Source organism: Mauremys mutica, chromosome 1, assembly GCF_020497125.1.
Source record: "Mauremys mutica isolate MM-2020 ecotype Southern chromosome 1, ASM2049712v1, whole genome shotgun sequence".
Taxonomy (NCBI): Eukaryota; Metazoa; Chordata; order Testudines; family Geoemydidae; genus Mauremys; species Mauremys mutica.
In genome coordinates this window covers 301,270,447-301,296,599 of record NC_059072.1, presented here as the reverse complement: position 1 = coordinate 301,296,599, position 26,153 = coordinate 301,270,447, and the positions used below count along the sequence as shown (strand labels likewise).

General features: G+C 38.2%; 1 protein-coding gene across 3 annotated transcripts in view; it reads right to left on the bottom strand.

The window, feature by feature from the left end:
• Positions 1-2,688: 2,688 nt before the first annotated feature.
• The window catches only part of NAA16 (N-alpha-acetyltransferase 16, NatA auxiliary subunit), a 99,096-nt gene continuing 75,631 nt past the window's right edge, over positions 2,689-26,153 (bottom strand). For 2 of the 3 annotated variants that reach the window (XM_045012642.1, XM_045012653.1), the window contains 11 exons: positions 16,794-16,866; positions 16,385-16,554; positions 15,862-16,014; positions 13,556-13,684; positions 12,724-12,937; positions 10,683-10,876; positions 9,414-9,522; positions 8,522-8,620; positions 8,054-8,194; positions 4,692-4,789; positions 2,689-4,378 (listed from right to left, as the gene is read on the bottom strand). In XM_045012642.1, the coding sequence (XP_044868577.1) occupies positions 4,178-4,378; positions 4,692-4,789; positions 8,054-8,194; positions 8,522-8,620; positions 9,414-9,522; positions 10,683-10,876; positions 12,724-12,937; positions 13,556-13,684; positions 15,862-16,014; positions 16,385-16,554; positions 16,794-16,866 (1,581 nt within the window). In that variant the 3' untranslated portion in view covers positions 2,689-4,177. Of the gene's footprint in view, positions 4,379-4,691; positions 4,790-8,053; positions 8,195-8,521; positions 8,621-9,413; positions 9,523-10,682; positions 10,877-12,723; positions 12,938-13,555; positions 13,685-15,861; positions 16,015-16,384; positions 16,555-16,793; positions 16,867-26,153 lie in introns of those variants that run through there. The other variant, XM_045012663.1, reaches the window with a different exon arrangement.

Genomic DNA, 26,153 nt, shown 5'->3' with positions numbered 1-26,153 from the left:
TGAGAGAATGCGGACTGACCTGGGTGCCAATCTCATGGGTTAATTGTGGAGCAAAGGCACACCTTCAAAGGCTGGGAGAGCTGTTCAAATCCCTGAACTGGGGAATTGCCTTGATTACAGGTTCTGGGGCATATGTATAAATTCCTACTATAGACACATTATTTGAAACTAGGTTTAACCTGTTTACAAGTAGGGATTAGTACTAGTGCAGCTATGCAGGTGACTAGCCACAGATGGCTGTAACCATGACAAATTCCCAACATAGAGAAGGCCTTAGTAATATTGAAATCCTCAACAAGACTTCATCAGCACAAGCTGGTATGAAGCTACTACTCTGACTCTTATTCCTATTTCATATTTATATCATTAACCTGTGAAGATGGATGTTGTGAAGGCCAAGACTATAATAGGGTTGAGAAAAGAATTAGATAAATTCATGGAGGATAGGTCCATCAATGGCTATTAGCCAGGATGAGCAGGGATGGTGTCTTTAACTTGTTTGCCAGATGCTGGGAACGGGCAACAGGGGATGGATCACTTGATGATTACCTGTTCTGTTCATTCCCTCCAGGGCACCCAGCCTTGGCCACTGTTGGAAGACAGGATACTGGGCTAGATGGACCTTTAGTCTGGCCCCATATGGCCAATCTTATGTTCTTAAATGAATTTCTAGTCTGTTGCCCCAGTGTCACAGACCTTGCAGGAGCCTTGCAGTAGAATATAGACCAAGTTTGCCGGATAGTATATGACATACAACAATGAGAGTTGTGTGCTACAAGAGCTAAATCCACACTCCACATCCTCCTGCTCCCTCAGTAGAGGAGAGGTAGGAAACTAGGAATTACCCTGATCTCAGTTCTTGCTTCACCTGAGAAGCCGAGGGCCTGCCTCTCACATCTCAAAAGATCTAATGTTTTTTAATTTGAGATCAGCTACATGCTTTGGAGGCAAAATGAAGGGAAGGTGAAGCTTGAGGTAAATCATAGGGAGAGTTGTTAGACTGGAGAGAATGGTTTGGGCAGCACAAATCTGAGGCTGCTGGACTTGATGCTATCTGTGAGGGTCAGAATTCAGATCAAGTTTGATGGAAATGCCAGAATATGCTGGCCCAGAGGGTATAGTTCAGATCTTTATGGATAATGTTACTACAGAAAGGAGAAATCCGGTTATTAATTATTTGTATTAGCACAGAAACTAGGAACCGTAATCATAGACCTTGCGCTGGTGCTGTACTACCTCAAAGTTCCTGGAACTCCATGATTGCTGAAGAAAGGTATTGTGGGATAAATGGACAGAAGGGAATTAGGATTATAGATTGTTGATTGTGGAGTAATAAGTGGAGTTTGAGTGAAGTCACACAAATGGGGATAAAGATAAAGGAAGAGCAAAAAAGAAATGGATGAGAAGGAAATAGAAATGGAGAAAGGAGGGTGGGAAGCAAGAATAAAAAAAATCAAGTATACAATAGAAAGCAAAGTGAAGGAAAAAGGAAAGGAGAGCAAAAGTATAACAGCTATAGTATAATCATTTTAGAATTTAGTAGAAAGCTGAGGCAAACTTACAATAGAATACATACAATTAGCATATATATTTATAAATAAAATTCTCTGTACATAAACATTCTTTGAATTCATGTGCAACAGCTTTTGATGGTATACATCCCCTCCGTGGAGGCGGTTACCATCCCTGTTAGGCCTGACATTTTTGTCTTTAAAATTACTGCATTTCCAAAAAGATTTTCAGACAGGAGCCAATTCTTGACACCTCTGTAAATGTATTATCCTTCCTACAGCACCCTAGCCTTCCTCTGCAGCGGTCTGTAGGATGGTCAGAAGCTATTATACAGACCAATTTGAACCTGTAATCCCAGCCATGAAGAAAGCTTAGCTAGCCTCAACCCCTACAGCAGGTCCAGAAAGAGCAGAGGGGAATGGAGGGATTCGATTATTACAATTAATAAACGCCTTCACAGGGGCTCCAACCATTCTGGAAGCTTGAAAACCACATACCTAGTTTATCTACCTGCCAATGATGTTTGTTCTTTACACTATATGTTCCTACTGCTTTCTTAGGTAACAGAATGTTGACACGGTGCTATGAATATTCTGTTTTGGGGGTAAGGCTAGGGTTATTCAAGATTTATGAGATCAAGATGAAAAGCAGATCCCAGTGGCATTCCTATCACCCTATACCTGTATCTATAGTACTGCTGCCTTTATTAGGTGTTCGATTACACCTTCATCCATTTGGATACCAGTTTCCAGGCCAAAAATATTGAAAGTGAATGCTGGGTGACCCAACTGACTTACACCTGCTTAGAAGCAAACAGATTCTAAGGGTGCTTTGGCTCAATGGCACATAACTGCAGACAGATGCTCTTCCCTGCGTATGCTTGCGTCATCTATACATTGGCTGCTTTCCCACCTAAAGGCATAATGAATGTTGGTTTTGGGCAAGAAAACCGATGAGACAAAAGGTGCTTGTAGAGGTCTCTCAGAGAAATCAGTTACCAAAACATCTATGAGGTTGTGGGTGCAGGAATTATTTTTTCACAACTTACATAGGATTCATGGAATTGAGGCTAGTACCATTCAAAGAGAAAAACTAATTTATGTTGAATGGATTTTCTACTTTAAAATTGTGTGGCCACAGAATCTGCAAAAAATTAAAACCAAAGGCAAGTGTGTACAAAATAATTTATTACAGCATAACATATGTTGGCATTATTTTACAGTGAGTTTTTCATTCAACAATTTTGAATCTAAACAGATGACACACAAAGGAGTCCATTTTAATTAGAACAGTTTATTTGTCTTAATAAAATCCCCCTTCATGAACTTATATTAGCCTTAGAGAGGCTAGTTAACATTACTGAAAATATTTACATTACAGTGAAATAAAAACAAATCTGATTCAATGATTCCATTGCCGTTTCCAGAAAATGTATTTTCTGTACAAGCCACAGTATATTTAGGTTTTGATAGCAGTTCTTGTAGAATGCAAAGCTGTCATATGTAGCCATTTTGTCCAGCAATATTATGCTTTAAAACAGCGATATTAAGTTCAGACTTTCATTTTGATGTGTTGTGTATTTTACGCACTTATTAGTTAATGCACCAGAACACAGAATAAGAAAGAGGTTCATTGTGATTTGTAGTCAGCCTATTTGTGCTCCCTTAAATAGTTTTTAAATATAAAATGCACTCCTCAACTACTAGTTGCTTTTGTAGCACTTAAAGCAATAGTATTTAGGCAAGAGAAGTATTACATTTATCGGCTATAAGTCCACACCTAAGACTTTTAATGGAGGTATACAGTAAACTTACCAGTTAATTTTTTTGATCCTGAGGAGAACCATATTCCCCATTATTGTACCTTATGCATCTGCCCAAAACTGGAGTAGCTTTTCCAAACCAATAAGTGGCAGTGAAAAAAGAAAGAAGACAGGCAGACAGACAATGGTATCTAAACAGGATCTTATTCACTATTATTTCAGGGAATTACATGTACTCAACTGTTCTTTAAAATGTTAAACCATTCAAAAACGTAAGGAAACAATAGTTATGGAACAAAAGGTAGAAAGAAAAAAAAGTTTTTGAAAACTCTTATCAATATTTAACCAAACCTCCATACCCACCAGCATTAGTTCCATATAAGACACAGAATTGACAAGAAACATGCAAACAGCCAACATTTACAGTTATGCGCTTCAAAAGAAACCAAAATGACCAAAATTAAAGAAACCAAAACAAACAGAAAAAGATGAGGGGATGAAACAAGCAGCACTTTTCAGTCTTAATTTACTAAAATCTGCTCAACTGATAACTTCATTACCAAGAAATTATTATACTTACTTCTATATGTAACAACACTTAGGTGAAAGCAGTCTTTAATGTCCATAATTTGGGGATTTTGTTGTTGAATTTGGGGATTTTAAAAGACTTAAAACAGTACAAGAATAAACATGACAAAGGTTGATTAGAGATAATGTTTACATAAACATTGGCAGTTCTTTTTTAATGAAAAACACGCGAATAGCATACTCCATTTTTCATTTAACCATTCAAATACTTCATTTTATACCTGTAAGATATAAAAACTGCATCCTGGAAAAGTAAACCTGATCTGCATCCCACCAGTCTGTAGGTATAGTCAAATATTTTATTTGTACACTACTTCAAATTTCATTGGACAGCACATCATGGTTAACGGCTGTATTGTTCACTGATGCAAAGCTACTGTCATCCTCATTCGTGGCAGGCATAAAGGCAGACGTAAAAGGAAACAGTTTATGACATGCTGTCCGATACTCTTCATATTGGGTGTGGCAGCTTCCGAAGCTGCCATCAAGCAGTGCCTCGAAAACCTTTGTTAAAGTCTAAAGAAACAAGAGCAACAGTTAAATTTAGTCTAAACTATTTTATTACCAAAGAAAACATGGGGATGTCTAAATCTTGCTTGCATGATTAATGAATGCTGTGCCCTCTGCTGGCAATAAGTGTCATTGTCCATGTTTACAGAGGTCTGACAAGAATATAATTTTAACCAAAATAAAAATATTCCTTTTAATATTAATAATCAAGATTCAGAAAAATTAACTGTGTACATGTATCCTGTGCTTCGCATAACATGCTCAAGACAGCCTACTTTGTCCCTAAATATACAAAGAGGTTACAATTAAGTTAGTTTACCTTCACATTTTTGTCTCTCATAGTTTCATCTAATCTAGTAGCAATAGCAATAGCTTTCTCTTGTCTTGATTTGTCCAGGAAATACATCATCTTAGCACCTTAAGCATAAGAAAAAAACCCACATTTGATCAGATACTGACAACATACAAGTACAAAACTTGATTTATTGTAAAATTGTAAACTGATACAGAAAACAATCCAAAAACAAAAAGGAAGATAGGATTGGGGCTTTCTACAGATTTTAGAACATATCAATTTTCCATCCACTATATTTTGTATAAGAAAATTATATTTTCACATTTTACTTATTATAAATGATGACCCAGCAAAATATTTGCTAGTACATTAAGAGCATAAGGATAAAGTAAAGCTGTAGCTTTGCTACTGACAAAAATGAAATGCTCACTGGAAACTTTGCTTCAAGTTTTCACTAAAATGTTAATAGAAATAGGATGCCTGAGGCAAGAGTTAATAAGGAAAGAGAGGTCAACAGGCAGAACAGGGAAACAATATCTAGATAACTAAGTCATTCAAGTCAGCAAGCTAGTTGAGATGCACCCTACAATGATAAAGGAACTGGTAGATGTCCTTTCAGAACTATTGTGAATTATTTTTACAAAGCTCTGGAGTTAAGGTGAGCTGCTAGAATAATGATAATTAATTGTGTTGGCAGGTATGACAGGTCTTTAAGTGACCTATCAGAAGATTACAAATTTATGTAATTTGGCATCCTACCGGAATAAGTCCAATGGCATGAACAGACATTCCCCCTCTCCCAAATATGCAACACACACAAACCAAGTAAGCACACAACCTGCTAGCAAGGAAAAATATAAAAAGTATGGTTTTGACCTAAAAAGTAACTAGGTAAAAGCAGCACCATCTTACTCAGATCCAGTCCTTGTCTGTAATTCAGTCTCATATTTGCTTACTATATTCTTTTCTCAGTAAGTTTTTATAGCTTTTTATTCCTGATTGCTCTACAGAACAGAACACCTAAGAAGGGATGAACTGGAATATGTTCTTTCTTGTGGAATCATTAATAATTATTCATTACATTTAAATTAGTTACATTTATTTAAGTCCAATGAAGACTATGAGGTAGCACAGGGCTTGATTTAGCTTGCAGAATCTTACTAGTGATGATGCCCTTAACATGGTGGTTTACCTCTTAAAGTGCCAGGGCATCCCTGGAGCAGCCAGCCTTGCTCTGGAGAGGAGTCCAGAGGGCAGCTGCTGGGAATACGCCAACCCAGCTGGGCAGCATCACATGATTGGGGCTGATGATTCCCAGCTGAGGGATATAAATGAGGGAGGACCCCAGGCGCCATGTGAGAGCCTGAGACTACAATCCCCTGTAGCTGCAGAAGAGGATTGTGAGGGGCCAAGTAGCCCTGAGGAAGTCCTGACTAATAAGCTGCCAAAGGTCAGAGGACCCATAACATAGGTAGGGAGCAGGACCACTATTTTGTTGTTTCATGTTTCAATTTTTTTTTATGTTGCAGAATAAACAGCCCTCAAGCACAGGCTAGAAAGTGAACAGGGTGTGACCACTTGTATTCCCCAGGATGGTGATTTAGCCCATCAGCCTACAATGCCCAAGGAGGAAAGAACCATCCAGCTTGCCTTGCAGATCCCAGTACTGGGTGTGCAGTACATCAAGTACCCTAACCACTGGACTGTTAATGACTTAAATAGTCTTATCCACAGTGAAACAGTCAATGGGTGAGAGAGAGAGAGAATGAGAATATGATTTTGTAAGTCCAGGGGTTAGGGCACCTACCCGGGATGTCCTGGGTCCAGTCCCCTTGATTTAGTCACTCATTATTTATCTACAGTGGAACAGTTTCAACTAAGGTAGACTGAGGGAGCCCCACATCAGAATATCCCATAGCTCAATAGTCAGCACACACTCCTGAGAGGTGGGAGACCCCCTGTTCAATCCCTCCCTCCTCCCTCTGAAAGAGACGGGGGAATTGAACCTGAGTCTTCTAACTCCTAGGCAAATGCTGTAACCAGTGGGCTAAAAGTTATAAGGTGGTCATCTCTTCCTCCTCCTGTTTTGTGTGGAATGAGGCAGACCTGTAACTCACTCCTGCAAGAAGTAGCTTAGGTGACTCCAGGAGATCCTGTTTGTGGATTGCAAGCAGAGACAGGCACACGGGTCCAGGCTGCAGGGAAGTACTTATTTCCATGAGAGGGTGAGGCCATAGCCCACACGCTTCTCAAGGCTTGGCTACACTTACAAATTTGCAGCGCTGCAGCAGGGTGTGAAAACACACCCTCTCCAGCGCTGCAAATTGCGGCGCTGCAAAGCGCCAGTGTGGTCAAAGCCCCAGCGCTGTCCGTTATTCCCCACAGGGAGGTGGAGTACGGACAGTGCTGGGAGAGCTTTCTCCCAGCGCTGGCGCTTTGACTACACTTAGCGCTTCAAAGCGCTGCCGCGGCAGCGCTTTGAAGTGTAAGTGTAGCCAAAGCCTCAGTATCTTCTACTGGCTTGCCTACACAGCTCCCCACCTAGCATGCTAGGTTTTGTGGATTATATTCTTAGGCACTGATCTGTCCCCATTCATTGTATAGGAGCCTAAGTGACTTGGCTTTGTGGATTGCAGTGTTATTGCTGTGATTTTCCAGGCATCTAAAAGTTAGGTGCTCTGATGCTCAATATTGCAATGCCTAAGTCCCTTCATGGATCCCACCATAAATGTCTGATAAATGTGAAGACTTTTCTCACCCTCAAGCTGCTGGAAGGGAGAAGTTTTATTTTCCTCTCACCCATGCCACTACTTTCCTGAGGAGGAGAGTTCTACTCTATACTATTTTTATCCAGAGCCTCTGGCCACTCCACTCCTCTACTCTACCCCCAAGTTGTTTTGTCTTTCCTACTGCCATGTAGTATCTTAACTGACCACTCCTAAGCAGCCACAAGAGCAGTGTAAAATTGACAAATTCTTGACTTTTCCATCATTACCTAGTTTTGTGAATAACAGCAGTAAAAGTTACTAGTCTTGTTCTTTCATTCTGTTGCTGCTGCTCAGAAAAGCTATGAGCAGAAGCAGAGGCACTCCAGCTGAGTGGAAAATAAGGAGGGAGGATTGTTTACATAACAAAGGTATTTTGAGACCATAAGGGATAGAATCTTATGTTTTCTTTTAAAATAAATCCTGTAGAAACAGAAAGCTTCCCACATGAGGCAGAGAGTGGGCAATTGGATTGTTAAAGCCCTTCAAACAAACAGAAATGTCAAAAATAATTTGCATCTGAGTCTCCGACATATTCTGGTTGGAATTAAGGACAGAGAAAGACATTAACTTGATTATTTACCATCATTTAACATTTTCATATCATCAAAACAAACAAACCTGAGAGCAGATGCAGAATGGAGGTAGCATTATATTTGAGAAACTCTTCATTAAAACTTTCCAAATCTCTGTTAAAGATTTTCTGCATTTCTTGAGTTAGGACCTTGTTCACAATTTCTGGGAGATTACTATGATCAGATACTTAGGAAAAGAAAAGCAGAAAAAGTTACTGTTGCTGCTATTGTTCCAGAGAAACTTCACATCTGGAAATATACCACTTTAGCATGTGCACACACACACAAGCACACTTTATGATTGAAATCAGTATTACAGAAGTGAATATTTTACTATCTTTGGTTTTCACCAAAACATTAAATGGCATCAGTAGGTTCTGATGAAATTCTGAACACTTTGTATATAAATAATGCAATTTTTTTTGCCATGTGTGTCTAATTTATTTTAAATATTTTAGTGTTTCTATAGTATTTAGACACTATAAAATATCTACAGTGGTTTCATTGTACATACCAGATTTAGAGAATTTAATCAAACATTCATGTAGCCATGGGTTATTATTGTTGATAGCAAAAGCTCTCTTGACAGACTGCAACATTAACAGAAACTTTCCTGTGCAAAAAACAAGAACCAAAAAAAACCAAAAACAAGGTTATATACGTCTCTCTAACTTTTTGTGTTCCTTTCCCTTAACTTTCTCATAAACATACCCCAAAATGCCCCAAACCTTTCGATTTAGTTAAAAAAATAAGTTAGGTACATTTTTTACTCATCTCTTTTCAGAAATTAAAAAAAAATCAGTTTTTTTACCCAAAGTGATGATAGCAATGTTTTCTGAAAAACCCAGCAACCATGTAAAATAAGTATAATATTTAGGTGTCTAGCTTTTACAGAAAGTTATGTTCCCCAAATACTTTGTAGTTTCATTAGTAAATCTAATGCAAATATTAGAAACACTAAGTCCTACACAGAATTGTCATATCTGTACTCTCAATACCCAGATATAAAATACATATAACATTGTGGCAGCCTCTAACATCATTCCATTATAAAAGAACTGCTGCTCACTATTATTAGCAACATTGTATCAGGTACATTAGTCTAATTTTTTTAATTACTGAAGAATTACAACTAGAAATATTTTTCCTCCATATCACATCTAATTAGCATATAACCGCAAATTCCTTTATTCTTAAAGTCAGTTTTAAGAATAAATTATGTGCTGCCAAAAAAAGGTGACATGGCATACATTAAGTTTTCTGTAATATTTATCCATTAACACTGGGCATGATGGAAACTCTTGCCTCAGTATGTTAGTAAATGTAGACTAGAGCTGGGTAAAAATAGGCTGAAATAAAGGATTAGAACATTTGGAGAAAAAAATTAAAACTTACATATACTTTACCTTTTCTAAAGTATATTTCAAATGCTAACAGATGTGTGTCTATGTTATCTGCAACAAGATTCTTAAGTGGCATAAGGAACTTAATAGCTTCCTCTAATGGATTTTTGACCTGTTTTAATAGAAGACGAAATTCAAGTTACATAAAGAGGAGGCATCTATCACTAACATACATCTTTTAAAAAGATGAAGCTTTCCATAAAGCTCAGCCACCATTCAGTGACAGATTAGCCCTTTTGTTTTTTGAACAAAAAACAAACAAACAAAACCACACCCCTGTCCTGGTCCCACTATGCACAGCAAGCAAAAGAGTGCTTCAATCACCTATCTGATTTCTAGAGTATTGGCACAAAACAGAAAAATCTTCATTTATACACAAGAATGAATTATCTACAGAGTTTGAGATCACACAGCCAACCAGTAAACCATGACGACATCTGTCTGAAGTAAACTGAACCAAGAAAAATGTATTTGAAGAAACAGTTTATATATCACTGCTCTCTTTTGACCATTTTAAGTTGATCCCAGGGTGATTATAGCTACATGTGGCATTACCACCATGTATTTCAGATGGGTACCTTCTAACTAATATCATCTATAGTGGTAACAAGAACAAACGCCTGAACTAATTCATAATAAAAAAATAGTTTCAAATGTTTACAAACAAACGTTATTAAGTCCTCATGTCAAATTTTGTGGCTGTCAATCACATTTTCCTACCTTTTCTCTACTCTGTTGCTGTGTGAAAGACCTATATAAACGACAAGGAACACTGGCTATACAGAAGAACAGTACCTACAAAAACTTGACAATGGCTAGGTAGCTGATGTGCCAAGACCACTGCCTATCATGCTAACCAGCATTGTCTCATTGTTTCCTTGTGCTCCCTCTGATTCCACCTGCTGTTTTAGACCGTGTGCTTTTTGGGGCACGGACTAAGGGATTTTTGTTTGTTTGTTTTTTTAAAAAACCCTACAGTTATCAACAAAGTGCTATCAAATGCACAACCTAAACAAACTGGTAAAAGTGAACTACAATTTTTTCTGTTATCTTTTATTTAATTAAAAGTATTATAAAAATGGTAGGCAAATTTGTTTTGTACAAAAATGACTTAAATTGATTTGTCCCTTTAAAAGGATTTTTAAATCTCACTTTAAAAGGATATTTCCCATGTTACAATCTTCCAGAACTGTGTGGGGATGGGGTTGCCAAAGAGAATATCATAAAATGAAACTGCCATACATTTTACATAACAAGTAACACAATGCTTACTCTTTCCAGTTTTTCAGGAATTAATTCTTCCTTGGGACCACTAGTTTCCTCCTCTTCCTCATCTCTTTTTTTCTTTTGAGTTTTCTGCTGTCGTTCTCTTTCTGCATGCTTTCTCTCCTCTTCAAGTTTAGCTTTCTTCTGTGCTCTTCTCTGCTTGCTAAGCATTTTTTTCAGTTCTTTGGCTGAAAGGTTTTCTATAGATAAAATAAAATAGTTTAATTTAACCTCTGATTTATACATAGACTCAGAATTTCAATAATCATCTTGGTTTTTCCTCAAACAATATATGGGCATCTCTAGACTTTTCATATAGGGAAAGGAGAGATGTATTTATACAAAAATTTCAAAAAGAAACCTTTTCACTTATCAATAAAATGAACCAATTACTATGTAGTCTAATGTTACTGGACATTACACATCCAACACAAAACATTTTGTATCTTAAATGCCAAGGTTTATATAAATAATATAAAACTGAAAGTCCAGAAACTTAGAATTATTCATTTAAACAATGAGTCAGATGAAATGCGAAGTTTGGAAATCCCATTATATTATTTACATCCTGGGACATTAGAACACTTGGTACTCATACAGTGCCTTTCATCCAAAGATCTGAGGTGGCCCAACAAAAGGTGGACGACGTTTTTCTTGGAGGCTAAACTTAAATTCACCTATTACCCTTAGTTCAATATCTTAATGCTTTTGGTAATATCTACTGGAAGCCTCCTAAAACATTCATATTACACCGGAGTGTTTGCACCCTTTGAATGCATAGATTTAAACTTAACTTGGAAGGTAGTATAACTATTATATGGCATAAATTTATATACAGCTAATGTACTAGGTGCTTCATAGAGGAGCTTACACTATAAAGAGACAGACAACTTGGCGGAGAAAGGAAAAGTGACATAAGTGCATTGAGCTGTGCTATAAAACATGCATCTTGTTATACACGATATATTGTGCAATTTATTATACTCTGAAGGGAGGACAAGGATTTACTGGTCTCACATGTGTCAATTCTTCCTGTCCTTTAAAAAAAACATTAAATCATCATCTTTGAATTTCTTCCCCTTGGTCAATGCTGTCTCAACATTAAGATGCTCTGGATACATGCAATATTCTAGTTGCAGCACCACTGGTGCATGGGTGGGAAGTAAAATCTTCAGATGTTTTGCGGGCATACTGCATTTGAAGACCCTCATAACTAATTTACTCACCATTATTACTCCCTTAGATCCTTCACATTTACACTGAGAAAATATTTTTCCCAATGAATACCAGTTTCAGATTATTTCCCAGAAGTATTCACTTGTATTTTGCCAAGCTGAAGCTCAATTTATTTCCTGTACATAATTCTAACATCTCTACATGTCTCTGTATGTTTTCCCCAGGCAGAGTGGGCTCCATGCCCGCAGACGCTCCAGGTAAACAAAATGTCCCGACCCACCAGTGGCTTACCCTGACGGCCAGGAGCCAAAGTTTGCCAGCCCCTGAAATACAGGGTCAGTTTATGAAAGGGTCATACAGCTTTTGCTATTTTTACCTAACCATCTTGGAGGGTCGGCTTATAAATGAACGGGCTAATGAACGAGTATATATGGTATTAACTACATTAGGTCTAACACCAATTACTGCAGCAATCCATTGACTACCTTCCCCTAAACTCAATACATGATGGTTTTATCATTACCTCTTCATTTATTATTTTCCTGGTTTAAGAGCTATGTAGTGGTGTTCATATCTAAAACAAGATGAATTTTTAGAAGGTAGTTTATATACACACCAAATGCTTTACTAAATTCAACTGACATCGGTCTTTTGTTCAACTACTAGTTTTGTAATTTGATAAAAAAGCTTGTCTCTCATAAAATTTATTCTTGAATGTTTGATCAGTGACTGAAAAGAAATAGTCAAGGACAGAAAATGAAAACTTCTGTATGGTACAATATATAATAATTTTATAGCATGCAATGTTATTTAGCTTAGTAAGTTTTAATTTGTGTTATGTACACATTGGCCTGCATTACTGCCTAGGTACCTGAATTCACTTCTTGTTCTTTGCTTTCATTGGTTAAAGGATTATCATGTAGTTTCAAGTAGATTTCAATTGCTGATCGAGCAGCCTTGAAATAGAAGGCATGTTTCCTGAGAACATCTTCCAGTCTCAGAAGGTCTACATAGGCCCGAAGAGTCATCTTTCTCATGCAGTATGTGTGGAAGTCAAACTGATCATCTGTTATCTCAAAAAAATGCTAAAAAAACCCAAAACACAAGATCATACTTAAATCCTTTCACTGATTTTCTGTCCATTACCATCTAGATACAAAGTGGAGTAACAATTAGCATTATTTGCAACCCCAACATATCTAACATGGAAAATGAGAGAACCATTTACTGTAGAAATGTAGCTAAGAGAAATCTCCCCTCAATCTCTTTTAAAAAAGAAAGCTAATTTAATTTACCCAACAAACAAACCCCCATCCCTTTGATGAAAACGGCATTTTTATTGTTCCAATTCCATCAGAAAATACTACCCCATTTTATTTTGCTTTTAAACAGTGTCTACATTTTTGAACAAGTAGAAGAGAGATGGCACATAGCACTGTAAGAATAGTTTTAGATAACAGCATGTCAAAAAGATTTATGGTTATTGGTTTTTTCGTTTCAGTTTTTTAAAAATAATTATATTACAAAAAAAGATCTGTAATCCATTAAGTTAACACGCTGATTGTATAGCATTTTTTAAAACTGAAGTATCAAGATTTTTAAATGTGAAGAATGGCATGCTGAACTGACTGAGGCAATCAATATTTACACTGCATTATGAAAAAATGTATATAGGAAACAGACCAATCTTTTTACCTACTTACCCTTTCCACTTCATGACATTTTTTCAAGGCATCACCATACTTCGCTAGTCTCTGATAAGCTGAAGCGCATTCAGTCTGGAACCACATACACTGCATCTCATTTAGATTTTCCATAGCAGATGTTCCTTCCTAAAATGAAGATATTCATAACTGGTGAAACCAATAATTTATCAACTGCTGTTTTTCCCCCCTCACACGTGACTTTTGTTACTAAACAACCATTCATTCATCTATAAACACATTTGCAATACAATAAAAAATGGCTATAACTGCAAAACCTCCCTTATTAAATAACTAGTGACATTCTGAAAAGAAAAAAATCACTTTTGCTCCACTGATTCTTCTTCCAGACTCCTTGTTTCTTTAAGTGGTACTTCTGCAAAACCACATGGGCACAGATTAATATGCTTGAAAAATAATTCATTTTGCAGGGTAAAATCTCAATATTTTTTCAAGTTAAATCAAACAAGAAGAGACAATTCCCTCTTCTAAGATTAGGAGGCAGTGAAATATCAGACTCATTTTTATGAGAAACCTTAAGTTTCTGAAGGAGTAGTTTATTCTTTTTTGCCTGAATCAGAGGAAGCACCTGCTAGTTTAAAACCAACATGTATATTTACTGGTTTGTTGACAGTACCTCTACTGACCCCAAACAAATTTTTATACTCTGGATTTGGAATATTTTTTTAAAAATCAATTAAGGAGGATTGTAGAATTTGTGTTTTATAAATTTCAAGATTTTAGATTAATAAAAACTATTGAAAAAATTGGAAGGCATGTTCTATGAACTATCAAAATAATGACATACAAGAACCCAAGTTTGCCATCAAATTCTCAAAACACTTAAGAGGAAAGGAAAACACTACTAAACAATCTAATTCTGACATACATTTAAGTGTTAAATAACTTGTATCTTTGGCTTAATTCTGTTTTATCAATTAAACTATAGATACAGTAGATGGCATTACTACATATGAAGAAAATACTACAATTCTGTTCCATTAATATCGTCAGCTGATAAAAATATCAATAAACATCTAGATAAAAAACTTTCATAGTCAGATTATTCAACAGACGAGTCAAAGACTTCCATTGATATTCTAAGAAAAAAAAAGACATCTTATTTTCCACAGTACAAAAAACTTTATACAAAAACTAAATAGCACACTAAATCAAATTAAATCAAACCAGATCCTCCCCCACTCTGTTTATGGGAATCATCAGACTACACCAGGGGTCGGCAACCTCTAGCACTCTGGCGGGCCGGGGCCGGTTTGTTTACTTGCTGCGTCCGCAGGTTCGGCCGATCGCAGCTTCCACTGGCCGCGGTTTGCCGCTCCAGGCCAATGGGGGCTGCGGGAAGCAGCGCGGGCAAGGGATGTGCTGGCCGCCACTGCCCCCATTGGCCTGGAGTGGTGAATCGCGGCCAGTGGGAGCCGCGATCGGCCGAACCTGCGGACCTGGCAGGTAAACAAACCAGCGTGGCCCGCCAGGGTGCTTACCCTGGCGGGCCGCGTGTCAGAGGTTGCCGACCTCTGGACTACACTCTGGATTTCTACAGTTTCTGGAAACTGACAAGCAGTGAGCACCTTAGGTAAGAGAATGGTATTTCTGAAGTGCTGCTTAAACTTCTGGAACTATGCAAACTGTTTTGCAGAACCTTAGTTTTTACACTCATGTGAATGCAGACATCGTGGACTTTATAAGCAGGGGGCTACAAGCTAAGTTTTCAGGAGTGCATAAAAGTGGCTTAGGAAGCTAAATCCCATTTTCAAGTTACATCAATGGGAATTAGGCACTTACTAGTTAGGTGCTTTTGAAAATCCTAATAGATGTCTATCTGCATCTTTAAGTGCCAAAATAGCTTTGAAAATCTGGCCCTTAGAAGCTTAAGTCTTATTCAAATGACTTGGATTCAACATGAACAATTTGAAATGCAGCAGATTTGTTCTTGAACAATTAGTCCAGGTTACACAGCTTGACAATGACAATTTTCCAAGACAAGACAGCTATCAAGTGCGTTCCACAAAGTGACTTACTCTTGTATGTGTGGCAATGCATAAACATTTCTGGAGTAACATCTGTGTTACATCATAGTCTGCTAGAAAATTACTTATTACTAATATTAAGTTATAATTACACAGGCAAGCATACCTTAATGGACAAATCTCTCTAATGGATAGATTTCTGTTGTCACTCAAATCAGTTACTCTGGCAGAGATATGGTATCAGATAATTACATCTGATATATGTGATTTTCAAAATGAAAATACTACCAACCCCCTCTTTAAAATAATATTTCCTACCCTTGTAAACTTGGAACACATCTCCTCTGCATCTTTCACCATATTTGCTCGAAGCATATATTTTGCACATTTGGAGTTGATGAATCTATCTGCTGTATCCAAAGACTGTGCTTCATCCATCCATTTGGCAGCTTCCTTGAGATTACCTACATGCTGTTATGGGGAAAAAAAAGTCATTTATATTTCCTTCTTATATATATTTTTGACTAAATATAGACATTTATAGGTATTAGTACTTTGGCACCAGGGTTTATAAGCACCTTAGAAATATTAAGGATAGATTTTAGTCTTTTTTTCCTGTGGACTTTCCAAAATGATCACTTATTGTAAGTTGTGATGTTTTACTCCATATTATAAACAAACTGGAAAGTGTGTTTACATTTTCTGACAGAACAGAGTGTCAAATAAAAAACAGAACAAATGACCATGCCCAAAACCAGAAAAATCACACTTATGAAAATTTCAACTGAGTAAGGGACCTCTCATAGCCTAAAATTACACACAATTAATTCAACTTTTTTACCTTGTAAATTTTTGCTTTTAAATAGAACAGTTCTATTAATGTTGGAGTGCTTGCAATTGCAGCATTAATGTATTCCAAGGCCAATGAACACTGGCCAAGTTTGTCAAAGTGCTGTGCCAGGAAATAACGAACCCAAAGTAGTGTCGTTGGGGGCTCCTTCTCTCCATTTTCTGTAACAAAACAGATATAAAATTACAGTGGCCAATAAGGCTGAAGACTTCATTTGGGGAAAAAACACAAAAAAACTTGATAAATTCAGCAAATATTTGCTAAATTGTTTTCATTTGCAAAAAGGTAGAGATAACTATTCTCTGGCAAAAGGCAGCAGCACTCCAACAATTATTGATAACTGTTAATACAGGGATTAGTAACTGAAATGTAATTTTAATACCTGTCTATTGAAACTTACCATATGGACTAAAAAAGTCACAGGTTTTCAGAGAGGCTTCGTAACCAGTAACAAGTTCTTGAATTATTTCTACCTATATATGAAAAATATAAATTTAAAAGTTTGCCTTAAAATACTATATATGTTGGAAATAGGCTCATGTTCACACTTTTACAGTTATAGCACATCACCTAAAAATACACTGAAGCAGTGTTTATGGAACTACACTACAATAAACACTTAACTGGGAAAAATATTGGATGGATCATGTGTGTATTCTAAAAACAGCAATGAGGTGCAGGGCCAGCCTGCAGAGCCAGCAGAGCACCTGAGAGTAGTGGGGAGTGTGTGGCAGAAACATCAATTTCTGTTCCTCATCACTTTCACAAGATATCGCTTGTTCATCTATGGTAGCTGTTCTACATTTTTTCCTCACTACATAGTCTTGAAAATGAACTATCAAAACCCAGTTAACTGTATTTGATTAGTCACTCCCTCCCGACGGCTGCTTAGGAAATATTTTAGGTACTTCAATTTTTGAATACCCAACCTGAGACAACTTAAAGGTAATAAAAAGGTAATAATTGGAGATATACCAATCTCCTAGAACTGGAAGGGACTTTGAAAGGTCATCTAGTCCAGTCCCCTGCCTTCACTAGCAGGACCAATTTTTGCCCCAGATCCCTAAGTGGCCCCCTCAAGGATTGAACTCACAACCCTGGGTTTAGCAGGCCAATGCTCAAACCACTGAGCTATCCCTCCCCACTGAAAAGAGGGTTTGTTTCTGAAGAGGGTTGCAAGTATGCTTCTCATAAGGATGAAGAGTGGAAAAGGGTCTCTGGCTGAGTCCCTGTGAAATGACTACCTGAACACTGAGTTATTAATGAAGAGGGCAGTCAGAACCTTGGTTATATGACTCAGATTTTTAAATCTAAATAAAGAAGCCTGATTTTAAGAAGGTTGGTGCTCAGCACTTTTTGAAAATCAGGCCCCTTCACTGTCTAATGTTGGTCACCCAAAAATTGAGGCACCTGAAATCAATAGTCTCTTTTGAAAATTTAGCTTACAACCTGAAATTTGCATTGTACAATCTTGACAAATATACTCCCTGTAAGTAGTTGTGTAATATCGTAAGAACCAATTGATTCTATTCTAGAGCAGACAACTTGGTAGTGTAATGCATCTGCTCCTGAACGCTTTAAAATTCTTTAGCGCAATTCATTGTTTTGTAGCTAGGCAAATTGAGATTAAAAGTTGCCTTTCAAGTCTAGCAAGTATCCAACTTCTCAAGGGAACAAGAATAGAAATTAAGATGAACAGAAAGTTGTAATATGCATACAAAATACATTACATGCTGAAAAGCATTTAAATTTTGGGCTGAGAATGGTGCATACGGGAGGGGACAACTATGGACCAGTTACATAAATGCATTAGCTTTTCACCACCTAAAGATGTAAGTTGAAATCTGAATTATTAGGCATAGAAGGCGTTTAGTGAAAACAATCTTCTCTCTATATACAACAAAATAATTACTAGGAAAAGAATAAATGATGGAAAAACCCTGCAAAATTAGCAAGATTTAAATCTGACGAAATGTGCAACATTTTGAAGACATACATTTAAAAGTATGAGAACTAAAACACAAAAACTAAAGGTCACTCTAGAAGACCAAGTGAAGTGGTCAGAAGGGCTTATTTTAAGTAAACACATACCTATCTTAATGTGCCAGGAAATACCAATTCTCATTTTTCAAAGTAAATTATTTCAGATTGGATCTGTAAAGTCCCATGAAGCCATTGTGAACTCTTCAAAAAGGGTTATATTTATGAATGGTCATAAAAAGAGAGTTTTGGGAAAATCTCAACTGAAGTCATGTTTTTGGTTAAAAAAAATCATCTTAGGACTTACATACTAGCCCTTCCCCCACCCCATAGGCCTAACTTTTAACAAAGGAGAAAAAGTACTGAAGTGCCACATAGGCAAGTAGACAAAGGAGAGAAAACATATTTGGTACTGCTGTCAGACCTGCCACCTTCCATTTGTTGAAAGAACCTTTAAAGGACCAGCAGAAAACCTCTTATACCACCCTTTTCTTTTTTTAAGAGAGTATTAAAATACCGAAAATATCAGTTTCCCCTTAAGCAGCAAGTTTGAGGTATATAGCTATACTACACAAACAGAACAAGCAGGGGCGGCTCCAGGCCCCAGCACACCAAGCGCGTGCTTGGGGTGGCATGCCATGGGGGGCGCTCTGCCAGTCGCTGGGAGGGCGGCAGGCAGGCAGCCTTCGGCGGCGTGCCTGCGGGAGGTCCACCGGAGCCGCGGGACTGGCGACCGGCAGAGCGCCCCCCGTGGTATGCCGCCGTGCTTGGGGTGGCAAAATGTCTAGAGCCGCCCCTGAGAACAAGTCACCTTTCCTTAGTGCTTTTCATTACTAATCTGAAGTGCTCCCAGACTTTAAATTCTTCTCATTTAACTACTGAAAAACTTAGATAATTTTCGTTGTGGTCAAAAAGCTTTACTAGATTGAGAGGCTTGAGCCTATTTATGTCAAGAGGAATTAAATCTTCATACTGACTTCAGAAATACTAAATATGCTTCATGAACCCATGTGAGCATTTTCTGGTTCCTATAGTGACACAGATTGTACTAAATTGCACTTGCTCTTTAAGAAGATGCTAAGTTCTTCTCCCGGCAGCCTCAGCTCACTGTGCCAGCAGCACTCTGGGTGGCGGGGCTGCAAGCTCCTGCCAGGCAGCACGGCTGCAAGAGCCGCCGGCCTGCCTTAGTGCTCTAGACTTCACAGCGGCGTGGCTGGCTCCAGCTGGGCGGCGCGGCTGCCAATCCTGGTGCTCTGAGCAGCATGGTAAGGGACAGGGGGGGTAGGATAAGTGGCAGGGGGTGCCACGGGAGAGTCAGGGGACAGGGAGCAGGGGGCTGTTGGATAGGCGTGGGAGTCCTGGGAGCCCTGTCAGGGGACGGGGGTTTGGATAGGGGTCAGGGCAGTCAGGGGACAGGGAGCACGGGGGTTGGATAGGTGTTGGGGCCCCGGGGGGGCGGTTAGGGGCGGGGGATCCCAGGAGGAGGCAGTCAGGGGACATGGAGTGGGGGGGTTGATAGGTCAGGGGTTTGAGGGGGTGCAGTCAGGGGGTGGGAAGTGGTAGGGGGTGGATAAGGGGCAGGGGCCAAGCTGTTTAGAGAGGCACAGCCTTCCCTACCTGGCGCTCCATACAGTTCTGGAACCCTGATGTGGCCCTCAGGCCAAAAAGTTTGCCCACCCCTGCTCTAGGAAGAAGTACCCATTTCTTCTTTACTGCAACAGGTAACCTTCATAGTAATCAGGACTTAGACCACATAGAGCTACAGGTCAGCGTTTGCATCCTGCATTGTATCTGGAAATATTATTAAGCCAATGCAGGCTTTTGACAGGTATAACATGCTCTAAACAACTGCCACAGTTAAAAAAGCAGATCACCACATTCTGCACTAATTGTAGATTCCAAAAAAAACCTTGAGTGGATAACTACCACCCTGGTCTCCAAAGCACCTGCTCTTATGACCTGCTCCAAACTTGCTCTTATGACATTTATATAACATGTTTTCACAGGTACTACTCAGTCAAAATATGAGCTAGTTATATTTGAAAATGAAAGCACTGAATTACGAAGCTAAGCAAAGCCCAATTATATCCTAAGTAAACTCTGCATTGTTTGTGTTTCTCAAATATATTTTTTATTGTACAAACTTCAATGCAAATAATGTGTATGCATCTTAAAGTCATAAGTTACTTATTATAAATGAATAGGCAATGGATTTCCAAAAATTCACACAAATGCATTTTCTTAATTATTTTATTCTTGTGCATAAATAGCTCTTCTTGAGTGGACTAGTACTGAAAAATAAACTGTGTTCTCTTAAGTAAGAGATAGCATGGGGGAAATTAATATGCTTCTGTTAGTGTTGTAACTAGTCAATTTGACAGACAAGAATATTTTTAAATAAATCCTTTCAGAGACTAGCACAATAACTATCCAATTCCATTTTTAGAGACTGCAATGACATGTTAAAATATGATAAAACTATCTGCTGAATACTGAGTTAATGACATCTTGTATTACAGCATAGTCAAAATATGTTGCATCATGCTAAACGCTCAAGATGGTTAACTAAATCACTGAATTAAATGACTAATGCATTAAAGTAAAATTATTCAATATTTTACTTTATGAAATTGTAAATGAAAGCAGAGAACAGAAGAAAAATGGAATAGTTTTTAAAAATTCACCACTGTATAACTTAGCATTTCATTTTGTTAAGTACTTAAACAATACTAGTTTATCAGCCATGATCACCAGTTTTAAGCAATGCCTTTTCAATTTTTTACAGCAAATAAAACCTTAATAAGTATTTCTACTGTATAAACCTATTAATACAAAAAAGTTTTAAATAAATATTGTATTCCTCAGTACAATTTTCAGGAACAATCAGCACAATTAACATTTTAGCATAGATTTTAAGCACTACCTTCTGATTTCGTAGGATATAGGGCAGATGTATCTACATTTTCTTCTTAGAAAGACTAACTATGTTCAGTTCTATTTTCTTGTATGGTAGCCCCAGCAACTTGGAACAAAGGTAACTGAGATTCTTTAAAAGTAATGTACGTTGATTTCTGCACAGTATTTCGTGAAATCTCGGACTGAATCCGTCTTGCGATTTACAATGAAAGGCCACAAAAAATTCTATAAATGCATTTGTTGATTATTTATTAACTGAACACACGAACGTGTGATTACAGCCATGCAGACACAAAGGCCTCTTCTACATGAAGAATATTTGTCAGTGTTTTTTTCCTGCACACGTGCTGCTTTGAGCATGGCTTAATGACATGGTAATAAAGACATTTGCATCCTGTTCATACTATGGATTTTGCTGTTATAGCGGGGGTAGGGGGATGCACTAGTGAAGAAGAATTCTCACAAAATGTTCGGAGTAGACGTATCGAAAGGGAGGATATGGTCTTGCCTATACTGACAACAAATGAAGAGGAGACTAAACAAGTAGGGAAGGGGGAAAGATACAGCAGCCAGCAACAAGATCATATGGACACTCAAAGGGGTGTGCAAAGCATAGTTGATTTTATAACTATAAAGTGTATACATTAAATGAATACATAAAAATAATAGCCTTGATTTACTTTTCATGACCACAAGAATTAAAGTTAGTCAGTCTTGTGGGAATTTTTGCATGAAAGGAGGTGGTGGTTTAGCAAAGCAATTCTGCGTCATGACCTTTTCCTTGATAATACCTAATAATCAGACATTTTGGAATCTATCTTGATATTAGAGGTTTAAGTGTACTAAGTTTTTATGTGTTTAAAATTTAACTCTTCATTGTTTTGCACTTTCTTAGTAATTTAGATAATCTGTATTTTTAGTGGTTAATAATAAAGCATATAAAAGCACAATACAAGACTTAAGTAGATATTACTTGTCTAGATGACTCTAAAGACAGCCTGTAGAAAAGAGAGTGAACTTGTCTACCAATTTTCTATTCCCAAAAGCAGCTTATACATTATGCATTCTGGTTCTCACCAAACTCCGTAAAGCAAAGATTTTTTCCTAAGATTCTAACCTGTTTAAAGTGTTTTTTTCTGTAGCAGAGAACAAATGATGCCAAATGATTTCTGTGGGATGCTGAAGAGTGACATTACATAACTCTCATTCTTGAGATTTTTTTAAACTAAAAATGTTTTAAGGTTCCAGCAGTTACAATTCTTCCTCCTCTGTAAACTGTAAATTCTGTAAATTGTTCAAGATTTGGAGGACTGAAAGAACTTGCCGGCAGAGCTCATGCTGCTATACTTCACCTTGAGTCTTAATTTTTCACAGCCTCACCAAACACTTATAGGGCATTTCAAAACTATCCAATATCACTTTCTCCATCTAAGAGTCTGAAGAATATCAAATACAAGACAACACATTCAGGATTCAATAGTGTAAAGGAGAGAACATCCAGGGTATGAAAGTATTTACTTGATACAGTCAAGTTTGACTTGAGACAGCGATGTACTGATTTAATCACAGTCATGCAAGTTTCTTTTGTCTCATTCGTAAAGCTTCCATTACACAGTCTACTGCATCATTCCTATAAATTAAGTCCACAGCATAATGAACAATGTAATAAGCACACATTAATCTCTCCTTATTTTTACTTACCTTATACAGTAACTGGAATTCTTAGAGATGTTTGTCACTTCAGGCATGCATGAGCCCCTTTTCCTTTGATTGGAGTCTTTTTGGTAGCACTGCCCATTTGAGCCACACATGTGCCCTAGCTATCCTCATGCCCTGTACCGAGGGCACAGGGCAGTGTCTGACAAACCACCCTCAGTTCCTTCTCTACTGCTAAGGCAAAGACTCCGAAACAAAGGGGAAGGAGGACGCAAATCTCAAAAAACTCCTGCTACAATACAAGGTAAGTAACCGCTCCTTCTTCCTCAAATAACATCCCTGAGGATGCTCCACTATAGGTGGATTCCCAAGCAGTACTACCTATAAAAGGTGGTGTTTTGCAGCCCAGTCTAAGACCGTTTGAAGAACAGCAGTTCCAAAAGAAGCATCTGCCCCGAGGCATGAACCAGAGAAAAATGGTCTGAAAAGGTGTGAACTGAAGCCCATGTGGCAGCTCCACAGACTTCTACAAATGAAACATTCTTCAAAAGAACTGCAGATGTAGACTGTGATCCAGTAGAACAGGCTGTAACTGTCGGAGGGAGCTAAGAATTAGAAACCTCATAAGATAAATGCAGCCAGAAACTCATCTGGAGAGCCTTTGGGTTCAGATAGGGCCCCCTTTAACTCTATCTGTAAGAAGTCCTAAAAGGTGTAGTTCTCGCTAGATAGAAAGCCAATGCTCCAATGTCTAAAGTGTGAAGAGTGGCTTCTTCTTTGGGGTAGTGAGGCTTAAGAGTAAAAAACCAGGAATTAAATGTTAAATTACTATGGAAATTGGAGGTTACCGGGGCGGGGGGGAAGAGATTAAAAAAAAGGAAGTGGTCTGGTAGATACCCTTCCTTGTAAAAGACACTGTAGAAGGTTCAGCCATTAACACCCCTAATTAAAGGAAGAGATTGCCACTAAAAAGGCAGTTCTCAGACAAATTTAACAGGGAACATTTGACTAGTAGCTTGAAGTGTGGTTTCATGGGGGAGATGAGGACAAGGTTCAGACCTCATGCTGGGGTAGGTTCTGTGACATATGGAAAGAGTTGTGAAGCCTTTAATGAATCAAGATTAGTAGGTGAGCAAATAATGAAAATCCTGCCACTGGAGAATGGAAGACAGTAATAGCAGCTACATGAACTTTAACAGAAGTCAAAGCTGAGCTCTCCAAAGCAAACAAGCAGTCCAAAATGTGTGACCGAATGGAATCAAAGGGGAAAGATCCCACTAAGTGCCCCAATGTTGGAATCTCTTCCATTTCTATAGATATCTTTTTCTAGTAGATGACTTTCTGCCACTCTTGAACAGCCCATTTCTATTCCTGACAGCCATCTAGGAGCCAAGACTTGAAACACACTACAGAGAAGTTGGGACAAAGAACCTTCCAAGTTTTGGATCAGAAGATCAGGTATCGCGGTAAACAAACTGATGGGCAAGATGAAAGGAGAACTAAGTATGGGAATTAAATTTGTCTCAGCCAGGCTAGTGCTATTAGAATAACTCTGGCTTTGTCTTGCCTGATTCTGGTCAGGATTTTTGAGTAGCAGTAGAGTCGGAGAAGAGGCCTACAGCAGGTTCCTAGACTAAGGGATAAAAAGGCATTGACTAATGAATGAGGACCCAGACCTGACCTCAAACAAAATCTTTGCCATCACCACCAATAGGAAATGCCAAAGGGGTCTACCTCTGGAGAATTCCCAGGTAAAGAATATCTTCTTGAGGGTCCCACCCATACCCAACAACCCTTCAAGTTCATATTCAGGCTCCTTCCCAGCAATTACTTCCCTCTCCCTCAGCTCCTCCATTACCCCTGACTCCCCGCCAAGCCTTTGCACTGCTTTCGAGAGGTGCGGGAAATACAGTTCAATACTGTAGTTTAAATTATTACTCAGAGTTCTGTATTAACTCTGAATCTATTTATCAAAAAACATTTCCTGTATTTTTGTTGTTGTTGTCTGTATTGTTACAGACATACTTGCTGATGGGTATTTTGAAATAAATTACCAAAATAACTGAAACTCGTGTGATTATATTGTGTTATTTTGACAAATAAAATATGCAGAATTTAAAATATGTGCAGAATTTTTAACTTTTTGGTGCAGAATTCCCCCAGGAGTAAGAACTAGCTCCATGGCCATACCTTTAGGAGGGACTTCCCGTCTCAGAAGTGGCCCTTAAGAGGGACAGAGAATGGGATTGGGAATGGAAACAAAGTATATGGAGTAATCTGATGTTACAACCTCCAGAACCCACATGTTTGAAGTGATTAGTTCCCAAAATGGAAAGAAATGAGAAAGATGTTCTCAAAGGGCTGGAGTAGGTGGGTAGAACAATGCAGCTGATGATCTGCAACCCTCGAAAGGAATCAAAATGGTTGTTTGCCCAAAGACAAGGGCTGTCACAGTAGAGGCTGGAGGCCTCTTCTTTTGGAACAGAGGCCTTTTCCTAACGGGTTCTAATGATCTGCAACAGACCAGAAATTGAACACAGTGAAATCTCTGTGCTGCCTGTGGCCTGGTATGTTTTTTTTTTTTTTTTGGTTTGTTTGCAAGGGTTTACATTCCAAGCAAGTGGAGGGTGCCCCTGAATCCTACAAAGAGTGGAAGGACTCATCAATGGAATCATTAGAACAGTTTAAAAGGGGAGATCTTAGATGGTGTTTTGGACCTCTCTTGGGATTCCTGAATATTGTAGGCAGGGGGCACAACCCATGACGACTGCTGGACATAGATTGGGCTGCCTTGTCAGCTTCATTAAAAGATGTTTGCAGTGCTGTTCTTGCGATATTTCGAGCTGATAGTTTGGAATTGTTCTTGCTGTTCTTGAGGCAGATGGTCAATAAAGGAATTTAATTTGGTGTAGTTTAATTATATTTATCTATTAAAGCTTGATAATTAGCAATACTAAATTATAATGTAGCAGATGAATAACTTTTGCAAATGAGTAAGTCCAGTTGTTTCTGATCCTGAGGTGGTATGGATCTGAAATGGTGCGGATCTGAAATGGTGCTATTTCATTCATTTACAGCATTGTTCACCAGCGAACTTGGGGCTGGGTTGAGAATAGGTACCAAGAACCCTTAGATGGAATAAAATTACTTCTGTCCACTTTTACAAGTTGGGGGCATAGTAGCCATGGTTTGCCATATCACCTTGGCT